The 12,087-nt window shown below is 35.0% G+C and overlaps 2 protein-coding genes across 2 annotated transcripts; one reads left to right on the top strand and one right to left on the bottom strand.

Moving 5' to 3' along the window:
* The first annotated feature begins 3,128 nt into the window (after positions 1-3,128).
* LOC139841985 (uncharacterized) lies at positions 3,129-4,233 on the top strand. The gene is made up of 2 exons (XM_071832166.1): positions 3,129-3,139; positions 3,207-4,233. Exons 1-2 carry the CDS (start codon positions 3,129-3,131, stop codon positions 4,231-4,233), a joined length of 1,038 nt encoding a protein of 345 aa, XP_071688267.1.
* A 770-nt stretch (positions 4,234-5,003) lies between these two features.
* Positions 5,004-10,352, bottom strand: LOC139844131 (casein kinase 1-like protein HD16). The gene is made up of 17 exons (XM_071834342.1): positions 10,056-10,352; positions 9,167-9,640; positions 8,944-9,069; positions 8,779-8,852; positions 8,601-8,670; positions 8,430-8,485; positions 8,273-8,344; positions 8,083-8,177; positions 7,877-7,943; positions 7,662-7,791; positions 7,335-7,553; positions 7,103-7,233; positions 6,322-6,496; positions 6,148-6,238; positions 5,899-6,056; positions 5,587-5,775; positions 5,004-5,443 (listed from the first exon to the last, which is right to left on the bottom strand). The coding sequence occupies exons 2-17, from the start codon at positions 9,557-9,559 to the stop codon at positions 5,384-5,386; spliced, it is 2,106 nt and encodes a 701-aa protein (XP_071690443.1). The 5' UTR covers positions 9,560-9,640; positions 10,056-10,352; the 3' UTR covers positions 5,004-5,383.
* Between the last annotated feature and the right edge of the window lie 1,735 nt (positions 10,353-12,087).

A 12,087-nucleotide genomic window follows, 5' to 3' on the forward strand; every position in this document is an offset into this window, starting at 1 on the left:
GAATTTTTAAAACGGGTGTAACACTTGACCCGAATTACACCAATCCCAATATTACTTGTTATGCAGACGGATCGAGACTCCCTTTCCCACATTGGTCGAAGTGTCAGAAGGTTACAATATCAAATACATATACATATACAATTTAAATATACATAGACATATACATTCAGATTAGAGTTATCTGTATAACTTTCTAACTTTAATTGTAGGTCTTATTCCCAACATGTTTGGAAGATGTGGATCACTGGGTGCTTATTGTGCTTGATCTTAAGGACTTCACCGTCGTCATTTACGATAGTTTTGTCAAGCACAGCTCAATTGACCACCGCGCTTATTATGTTTCCGAGTTGGGTAAGTGTCTGCCAGAGTTTTTGAGGGCAATTAACTACACTCCTCCACCACACGTCTCGATGTCATCTACATTTACGTATATCGACTCACCTCAGCAGTCAGGATATTACGGTGACTGTGGTGTATGGGTTTGCATAAACATGGAGCGTGTATTTTGTGAGTTAACCTACCCATTCGAGAAAGATATTGCGAAGGTTGCATTAGAATACAGACATAGGATGGGGAAGACATTCTTTAGATCTTGAATCGAAGTACGTAAAAGGTAGCTCTAATGTTTGTGTTAGTATTGTATTTTGAACAGGCTCCACTGTAAAAGGTAGCTCTAATGTTTGTGTTGGCATATTAATTCAGCAGGTTGAACATGCTCCACTGTAAAATTCATGACAGTCACCGTTTGCCTGGTCGACCAATGGTGTAAAATGTGGTCGACCACTGCTTAAATACACTGTGGTCGACCCTGATGTGGGTCGACCACTTAATAAAAATGACTTAGTCGACCATAATATATGAATTAGTCGACCACAGTGAACTTTCATGATTAAAAAGGCAACCTAGGTCCCACCTTTAGATAACATTTCTTATCCTTATTAGCTACGGATAGGAAATCCACCTTTCATGAATTTAATTGGATAACGGTAGATCCTTTTATTCCTGTTATCCATTTGTACTCTATAAGTAATGGGATCCCATAAGTAATTCCCATATTTAATAAATACCATACTTGATCGATATTCAAACACACCAGATTCATATTCACAACAACTTAGTAGTTGAAGTTAACTCTTTGCGCAGTTTGAGGAAATCACTTATTGGTGAGTAATCCCTACTTTTATATGTCTTTACATTTATAGTGATGAGTAAGTTAAAGATATATATTTGTTCAGGAGGTTATTTTGAACATGTCAATAGTCATATAGTTTATATGTCACTTAATTGTCCCGAAGTACCTTTGAAACTTACAATCGCGCCAAACAAACCCTTAAATCGTACGCTTTTGTTAAAATATGTGTTAAAAAAATCGATGTTTCACAAGATTTAGTTATATCTATGAAATACGTTGTCGATAACTGTGTCTTGGATATCACTGATGATGAAGATGATTTTAATGATTTTATGAATTTCGCCATCTCAAATCAACCCGTTCACATATATCTAGAAGATATTACGAATTCAATGCATGTTTTAGGTCAAAACCTTACTAATCCTAATGATCAGTTCAACTTACAACAACAATACAATAATCGGTTAAACCTACAACATCCGACCAATAATCAGTTCAACCTACAAAATCCTTACAATAATCAGTACAACCTTAATCATCCATCCAATAATCAGTTCAACCTACCTCAGCAATCCAGTAATCAGTTCAACCTACATCATCCATACAATAATCAGTTCAACTGACAACAGTCATCCATCAATCAATTCAACCTACAACAGTCAACCATCAATCAGTACGACCTAGAACACCAAAGTAACAATCAGTTCAACCTACACCACCCATACACTGATCAGTACAACCAACCACATCCATACACAAATAATTCGAACCTACAAAATCAATCTGTAAATCAGTTCAACTTACAAACTCAAACCACAGATGAAATCAACCAACAAATACAATACACCAATTTGTTGAATGATAAACAACCACCTTTTGAAGGTAACGAAGATCCTTACATCGTTGACCTACATACATCTGATCAAAGCGGATCTGAGCATGATGATATGGAAAATGTGAATCCAATCAAACCAACAAAACACCCTTTTTCTAACTACATAGTTGATGAGGATGATGTTCCTGATAGTGATGATGAATACGAAGATGAATACGTCGACCAAACACAAACTTATGACCAGCCAATTAAGTATAATCCCCAACCAGATGATATATTTTGGAACATGCCACCGTTACTGTCGAACACCCAACCCGAAATGAAACCTAGATCAATGACAATATATGAAACCTCATATCTAGTTAAATTGAATCAGACTTTCGAAAACAAGGAAGATTTTCTTATGCAATTACGTACAAAGTGTGTTACTGAAGGGTTCCAGATAAAACCAAAGTACTCAGACAAGTCAAGGTATACAGCTACATGCATATCACCAAATTGTTCATGGCAAATTACTGCTAGGTGTATACAAGATAGCAACAACTTTCAAGTACGGAAGTTGAATGATCTACACACGTGCTCAAATACCCAAATTCTTCCGAACAATAAGCATGCCACCAAGAAGGTCCTAGGGAATATACTGAAATAGGTGATGAAACAAGAAGGTCGTGTCTATCGACCGAATGATATAAGGACTGATATGTCGGCGCGATTTAAAATAAGTCTATCATACCACCAAGCATGGAAAGCCAAATGTTACGCAATTGAGATGTTGAGGGGTAGTCTTGAAGACTCCTTTCAAATATTACCTAATTATCTATATAATCTTAGATTGTCTAACCCAGATAGTGTAACCAACATTCGAACGGACAACAAAAGCAGATTTGTTATGAGTTACATGTCCATTGGTGCAGCGGTATGTTTAATGCTCTCTTTATTTACTTATTAATTTAACTCGTATCTAAAAATAATGTTTCAATACTTTAATATGCAGACACGTTCGTTTGTTAACTATGCACGACCAGTAATCATAGTCGATGGGGCTCATTTAAAAAGTCGTTACTTGGGGACTAACTTGATTGCTGTCGCTATGGATGCTAACAATGGAATCCTTCCATTAGCCTACGGTATTGGAGCAGGAGAGACCACCGATCATTGGACATGATTTTTTGGTAATCTAAGAGACTCTCTACAGTCTTCGGGGTGTTGTATTGTTAATCTTACCATTATATTTGACAGGGCACCTGCAATAGCTGCTGCCATATCAAACGTATTTCCAGAAGTATTTCATGCACTATGTGCTAGACATTTGTTGGGAAACCTCAAAAGTGTGTCTAAAAGGGTTAAAAGTTACGAGTGGCACTACTGGAAAATGTGCAAAGCGTATAGAAAATCTGATTTTGATCACCACTATGGTATACTAGCACGACGTATCCCAGACAGTGCATGTACACTCACTACTGTTGGCCTCAACAGATGGTCTAGACATCATGCAGATCATGTTCGTTATGCTTACCTAACTTCTAATAGTGCAGAGTCAATGAACGCACTGTCAGTTCATGCGAGGAAACTCCCGATTACAATGCTTCTTGAATTCTTTAGAGCTTCAGTTCAACAATGGTTTTGGGAACACCGAAACACTGCTGATGGTTTAACAACACCTGTCACACCATATGCAGAGCGTAAGCTTGGTAAAAGAAATCGTAAGTCTATTAGTTGGACTGTCAAACCGATATCACAAGTTAAGTTTGAGGTATTGGATATGAAAAAAGGCGGTAAAGTCAATCTACAAGATAAAACCTGCACATGTAAACAATGGCAGTTTTCCGGTATACCCTGTGGACATGTAATGGCAGTAGCAAGGTATTTTGTCCTACGTAACGTTACTACACACGTTCAGAAGTATTTCCACACTGAAACGTACAAGTTGGCATACATGGAAGATATTAACCCGCTAGATCATATTTCTGAATGGATAGATCCAGGACACCTACAAACCGTCCTACCGCCATTGGTTACAAAGCGACAATCGGGTAGACCGAAGAGTACTGCTCGTATACCGTCCCAAGGAGAGGACAAAGACAATTTCAAATCTAAAAGAAAATGCAGTCTTTGCTTGGAATATGGACATACTAGATCAACTTGCACCGCACATTATGATCTTTCTGAAGGTAAACAAAAGTCCAAGTGTAACTCAAAAACAAAGGCAAAGCCGAAGGGGTTGGTAAAGGGCAAGGGTAAAGGAAAACGTGAAGACTCATGCTAAACACAATTTGACTCCACTTACAATTTGAGTGATGATTAGCTTCTTCTTTGTGTTTAAAATGTGTTTAACAGTCATGAATGTTAGGTATGTGTGTTCGTATGTTTTCTGTTTAACTGTCGTGTATGTTATATGTCTGTAAGTTGTGTTATTTGTTGTGTAATCCATAAATGTAGTATGAGATAATATATAATATTTGTTGTTCAAATTAAAGTTTATTTCACTAAATTGGATAGTAACACAACACAACACAACACATAATGGTAAATAAATCTCCAAGGTACATTGAAGGTACATTGCTAACACAGTAAACTTAAATAAAAACTTTATCTAAATTCGCAATAATCTTATCTGATATATCTTATCCACTAGTAGTATGTTTTTATGATTAGTCGACCAACTTATCGGTCGACTACAAAGCAACTATGGTCGACTATGTTAGTCAACCGAGTTTAGGCCTACAATTCGGTCGACCCTTAGGTCGACCATATAACTGAAGTAGTCGACCAACAACAATGAAGAATGGAGGTCGACTACCTTGAAAACTAAAGTGGTCGACCGGGTAAAGGGGTAGTCGACCCACTGAGTGGTCGACCTAACGGGGTAAATAGACAATTTTTTTTTCCCGAAAGTGTATTTTGAAATAAAAGTTTAAAAAATAGTGTATTTGAGCGAATTTCCCTTCTTTGACCATGTGGTAAGGTTGCTGTGAAGAGAATGAAAAACCATATGGCAAAACGGAAAAACCAGAACCCACATACGTACATTGATTTCGACAATCGACATAAGAAATATAAATAAATACTAGAACAATATTGATTTCGCCATTTCAAGATTCTTAAGAGTACAATTGTCATGAACCAAATCAAACTAGAAACCACATGTTCCAAGTCATGTTGTCTTAAATTAAACATATGATTGGACACATTTCTCTTGTTTCTATGTTCTATGTTCCATCCTTTGTTTCATAATAATGTCCTTTCAATTATCAAATCTCTTCCCATTGTACAAGCATAACTAGAAGATTCACATTTGGCACATGTCCTTGATCATATAACAAAAACAACCCCTCACCCAAATTATGTTCTGGAAAAAATGTAGCTGAAATCTCATGTCAGTTTCATTGTAAAACGAGGGGCAGTTTGTATATTGATCAACAGACGGTACGCCCATAACATATGGAAGCAATGTATAGATTCTTTGACCATTTTTCCTGCAAGATTAACAAAAAATAGTCATATCACAAAAAGCACATTGTCCACAAAGTAAGATTCAGACAATTTGTGTAGTAAAGATTCTTTCAATGGTCAAAGAGTGGCTCTGAGACATGTATGGTTTGATCCATCATTATTATACCTTCACATGGGTGCTGGGAAAGGCAGATGTACGCAACGTTTCTTGGGTCTCGTCCATCATTTTGCGTCTGGGTATACTCAGTATGAAAGCCGCTTGATCTGCTGTAGCAGCCATTGATGTAATCCTGTAACCGCTCTCCCATCGTCGATGTATACCTTCACTCGGATACAGAAAATCAAGTTCCACAACCTGGACATTAATCATCACATAACATATATTCATCATCAGTATCTGGTAGTTAGATCTGAAAAATGAACATCTTGGGTAACGGGTCAAAATGAGTCAACCAAGGCTGACCCGATGCAGACATACCTGTTCAGAAAATCCAGAGTTTCTGGACATGACAACACCCCATCGACTGCCAGCTGTCGTCATAGAAGTCACGTGAAAACCTTCTTTCCATTTTTTGCTAATCCACTTGAATGGAAAAGACTCGCTCACTTTATAAGACTGCTGGGTGTAAGGTGTTCCTGAAATATTATTATTATTATTATTATTAAAACAGCCTACACTTAGTTTAAGGAATTAAAAGTGGATAACAAATGATTATGGTTATGCAACCTTTTGACATAACAACTAAAGAGCTTCCGTTAGCAGAACCAGCAATTGAACTGATATAATAGTTCTTCTCCCACTGTTCCATAATCCAGTCCTGAAAAAACGCAGATTTTGTAATTATTAGTTATTTAATTAATGGAAACATTAAAAGAAAAACAGCTGCAAAATTGGTAAAACCTTGTGAAGGAAGACGGATGATAGTTCATAAACTTGAGAACAAAAACCGGTTCCTGCATCCATGATTAGTGCCCAAAGATTTGAAGCTGATGCAACGCAGCTTATGTATAACCCATCTTCATTGCCCTTCTCTACATGCTGACTGAGTCTTGCGTCAGCAACATTGTAGTGATATCTGTGCAAATGAAGTGAAACATTAAAGTATTTTAAAATAACATAACGATTATCATAGATTAATATGTAAACTGTATAAGAACTTTCAATGGGCAAATATCAACACAACACATTTTAAATCAGCATCATTCTTATGCTAAATCTGTGACTGTCTAAACAACAACTTGCTAAGATTAATAAAAACTTCCTGATACAGGAAAAAGACAAAACTACATAGCTATACACAGATCAGAAAGAAACTCTATCAAGAACATAGCACAAGAAAAGCATTTTTTTAAAAATAAATTTGGGTCGGAATCATTGTTTTCACGGTGCCGTCAAGAAGCCATGTCGGCAGAGCGCAGCAACTAGTAGTTCATTATGTGTTACTTGCATGTATATAGTTAATTGCATTATTATTTTATAATACCTTTATTTAGATACAAAATATTTAGCATTTATACTAGCAAATAAAGTAACAAAGCAATAAATAGATATGAAGTGAGTTGATAAGTAACCGAAAAATTTCAAGTAAACTTAACCACATGCTATTAAACTAATATATTACTTAAATAACAGTTATAAAAACTTATGAAGTAACGATATGCAAGTATGATTACCAACATACCTTTGCTTCATTGGGCGCCGGGCATTGTAAACAGAGACCCATTGTGAAGCAGGACTGCCTACTCGTATTTTCTTCTTCGGCTGTTCATCTTCTTCCAAATTTATAAGCACTCTACCCCTCTTCTGTCCAACCTGTTAAAACAAGAACAGGTGGCATGAAGTTAGCAACATATATTCCTAATTAAGAAGTATTAACATCATAACAGTCAAAATATATAAATAAATAAACAAACCTTGAGGGCCCCGTCGATCCTTATTGGTCTCAATGATGTATTTGGTTCGATCAGGGTATCAAACAAATTAATCAGTTTGGCATAGTTTGGTTCCTCGTCAAATTTCATATTTGTAACTGCTTCAAGAAATAATTTGAACGGGGCAGGACAAAAGCAACACATCAGCTCAGGTGAGGTCGCCATTTTCTTTTTACAAACCAGGAAACTCTTGTTGTCTCCCTGCAAAAGTCAAAATTATAATTATATTTATAATTAATAATTATTTTAATATAAACTGAGAAAAGATAAAAAACAATTTGTAAGATATAATTGAAATAAGAAGCAGACCTGGTAGCCTTGCCATGGTAGCCTTCCCTTTATGAGAAATATTAATGTGTATGCCAACGACTCCAAGTCGTCTCTTCTACTACCGGTACGGCCTAAATGTGCGTGTACACTTGCATATCTTATCGTCCCCCTATTAAATAAATTAAATAAATTCATTAATACAAATAATTATAACACTAAAACGATGTATATCAATAGATTCGGAATCCACAAACCTGAAAATATCTGGCCGTTGATCATATTCAACATGCTGATTAGATGATGAATCTTTCCATTTTGAAGCTGAAGCAATGAGATATCATGTATTAATAATGCAGATTATCATACATGGATATAAAGAAATTATATATGTCCAACAATGCCTAAACGTTTGATATTATAAAAAATAAGAAATATTATATCACAATTAAGGAAAGTATACCCAAACCAAGATCGATAAGATACAACTTCTTCTCATCAACTGATCCAGGTAGACCAAGTAAGAAGTTTTCTGGTTTCACGTCTCCATGCACAAACCTTGACATAAGAAACATATGATTATGTGTAAAGAAAAAGTAACCTTATGGGTGCATGAAGAACATATAAGTTAAGCTTCAGTATGCAAGTCTTACCCTTTTGAGTGAAGCTTTTCAAGAATTGATATCGCCTCGACAGCAATGCAAGCCACCATATTTGGTGACATCCTGTAGAATATTTTAATTAATAATTAATACCTACAAATATTAACATATTATCTAAACAATAAAAGCAAAATCATTCTTGTCTTACGATTGGCCTAAATTATTCCAAACATCCCATAGACTGGGACCAAGCATGTCCATAACCTGAAACAATAGAAAAATTATGTCATACTACACAAACAGAAAATTAGGCTAATCATAAGATGAGCAACGTTAATGTCCAGTTGACAAGAGTGAAAATATTCAAGCAAAAACTCACCAGAATATAGAAGTCGCCTTGTCGGCCCTTGTAGTGAACCCAAGGAATCCCATAACATCCATTCAATGTACTATTGCATTAAAAAAGTAAAAAAAAATAAAAAAAATAAAAAAAAAATAAAACCATAAATACATCGCCCTAAATTCTTCTTTTGAAAAAAATAGGATACACCACATACCTGTACACTTGCCACTCATACGGAGGGCCATAGTTGCAACCCTTACTGTTACGGTGCTCAAACTTCAATGCAACCTATAATAATATTAGTCAGAAGACAAACAGTAGTTAAATACGGTACGATAACATATTATGAACCATCAATAAATATATTGGCTTTGCATACCTCAACTGCATCAGGACCCGTTCTACCACTGCCACCACTAACCCTCTTACCAACATAAACCTGCCCAAAACCACCCTTGCCCAACTTCCTTTCTGTCTTATACACAGGAGAACTACCCACTTGAACCTGCATTATATCAACAAATTAAACACGATCAACATATAAAACAAATAATGTATAATGTATACCCTGAACTGTCAAATATGGAGAAACGGATATATACCCGATCAGGTACAGGAGTTGCATTCACTTCATCTTCAACTCCCATTATCTTATCACCACTACCACCTTCCATAGCAATATCTTTACCCGCAACACCGTTTATAACCGGTTCAACAATTCCAACAGGACCCGCGTTTGGAACAATATCACAAGGCGGTTCAGGGTCTAAATCAATCAACTTAATGCCGCCTCTTCCTCTACCACCACCAGCTGGCCTACCTTTTCCTACAGTTGCACCATTACCCCTTCCTCTTCCTCCACCAGTTTTTCTTCTTGTTGTTTTGTTTGCAGCTGGTGCAACTATATTTTCAGCTTGATTGTTCGGTTGAGTTGCAGGTTGCTGAAGATCACCAATCCGTTTCGATCTACGTGCTCCATTTCGCAGTTGTGGCATCGTCACCCATACAATTTACATCCAACTCATTTCCCCCCAAACAAATAGCCTCTTCAATTCTCTTATCAGCTATATCAACACCTGAACAAATTAAGAATAAATTAAACACAAATAAATACACAAACTTTGCACCTAATTTGACAACATATACATCATACTCCACTAAAAAGATAAATTTTCCAGATTGAGTAAAAAGTTTCTTACTTCAAATGCAAAACAGTCAAAAAAAAGTACTATATTTAACAAAATACAAAGTACTATATATACAACATATATCATATCGTTTTGATTCTTTTATAGACATCGAATCTACTCTAAAGCTATAGTAATTAACAGCATACAGCATCAACATCTATCACATTTCAAATCAATAAAATTACTGCTACTAAAACATAAAAACAAATTCAAATTTAACCTAAAAACGTATAACAATTAATCGAATAATAACTGAAAAAATCAACAATTCAAAATTGATAAAAACAGATATAGATCGCACCTCGAGAACTGTGAAATCGAGACGATCGGAGATAAATGTTCAATCAATCTGCAAATTAAACATACGAAAACCTAATTTTATAAACCGATCGGCTATCAGATCGTCTCAGTTAACCTCTCTTTCACCTTATCTGAACAGATTTATTAAAAAAACAACGAATAAAAGAAGATAATGATGAATTGATTAAAAATTGGAGATTTTTAGAAACGAAATGAAAGAAACTGATGATACCAATTTTAGGTAAAGAGAGAATCGAGATGAAAGTACGTAAAAATGGCGATGAAATATTTTGGTGATTTTGCGGCTATCGGTGTGTTTCTCTCTCTCTCACTTAATATATACGTATAATTTATTTATTTTTATTTCATTTCTTTCATTATATTTTTGTAATTTGTAATAATAATAATAATAATAATAATAATAATAATAATAATAATAATAATAATAATAATAATAATAATAATAATAATAATAATAATAATAATTGTCTGGAGGGAACGACAGGGCCCTCAGACCTGCAGATGTGTTACTTTATTCATGGGATTGTGGTCGCGATGTTTATGTTGACTTGATAGGGTCTTCTCCTTTGACACGGTCTGCGCTTTCTGACTTTGTCCCTGGACGTGCTGTGGTTGATGCGGCTCGTCGGAAGCGGGTCAAGTACGAATCTAGCTGTCAGGCAATTGGTTATGGTTTCATTCCTTTCTCATTTTCTTCCCTTGGAGAATTAGAGAAGGAGGCTGTTTCTTTGCTAAAGCGGGTTCAGAAGTGTTCGATGGCGCAAGATATTGGTGCCGGTGCTGCTGCTCATATTTTTACTAGGATAAGTTTTGCTATTGCTAGAGGTGTGAGGGCCCAGATTGTCTCTAGGCTTCCCACTAATTTTTTGTAAGTTTTAAAACTTTTAAGTTTATTATTATTATTATTATTATTATTATTATTATTATTATTATTATTATTATTATTTATTATTATTATAATAATAATAATAATAATAATAATAATAATAATAATAATAATAATAATAATAATAATAATAATAATAATTCACACTCACTCAAGAAACAAATACTCTTATTTTATGTTATGTTATTATTAATATTAATTAATTAATTATAATTATATTAATTATTAATTATTAATTAAATTCATTATTATTACTTTATTTGAATGAATAATAATATAATATAATATTTGAAAGGTACAGAACATGAAGCGTGCAACACATGTGGGCTTGTAAATGCTCACAAACTGATTTTGAATTTTTTTTTTTTTTCTATTATTTGTTTTCTTTTGCTTTAAGGATGATTTTTTGACAACTGAATCTGTTATTTTGTTACTACTATTTAAAGTAGAATAAAATAAAACTTCAACGGTAGTAGCTTGATTGTTAACAAAATCCGCAAATTGGGATAGTAACCATAATCATTGTGATCAAACCTGAATATTAAGTTTGAGAGATAAATTGTTTTATTTATCTCCGACAGCCACACAAACCCTATCGGAATCTAGATTCACGTGAGCGTAAAACAAATTGGAGGAGTAATTTACTCAACAGATTGACTAATTAATATATAAGGTGAAGAATTCCGGTTGAGGCAATCGGAATCAGAACAGGATTGATAAACCCTGGATCTAAGAATTGATTTCTGCAAAATGAGATTATGGTGTGTAAAGTTTGTGTGTTTGAATGATCAAGAGGTCTTATTTATGGGCGAAAAAGTTTATTACACTAGTGTGGCTGATGTGACACACTTACCACTCATGTGCGTAACAAACTTGGCGAAATACATGGGCTTGTGTGGCACACGCGCTCCACTCGTGTGCACACTACATATATTTTGGGATATGTAATATCGACTACCAGATGACGCGTAGAATGTCCAAACTTGAAGGGCTTACGGCGTAACACTACCTAATAATCTCCAAGTGTTTATATCCAGCAAGTTTGTGATCCGAATGTTGGAACACATCATCACAATTGTTATGAGACTTCATTGTGTTCGGCCCATAATCATCAACTCCGTCTATA

Source organism: Rutidosis leptorrhynchoides, chromosome 4 (assembly GCF_046630445.1).
Source record: "Rutidosis leptorrhynchoides isolate AG116_Rl617_1_P2 chromosome 4, CSIRO_AGI_Rlap_v1, whole genome shotgun sequence".
Classification (NCBI taxonomy): domain Eukaryota; kingdom Viridiplantae; phylum Streptophyta; class Magnoliopsida; order Asterales; family Asteraceae; genus Rutidosis; species Rutidosis leptorrhynchoides.

Coding starts and splice junctions, on each gene's coding strand:
- LOC139844131 (XM_071834342.1), bottom strand. CDS start 9,559: ATGCCACAACTGCGAAATGGAGCACGTAGATCGAAACGGATTGGTGAT. Junction 7,554..7,661: donor TACCATGGCAAGGCTACCAG/GTCTGCTTCTTA, acceptor TGACTTTTGCAG/GGAGACAACAAGAGTTTCCT. Junction 6,057..6,147: donor TTTAGTTGTTATGTCAAAAG/GTTGCATAACCA, acceptor ATAATATTTCAG/GAACACCTTACACCCAGCAG.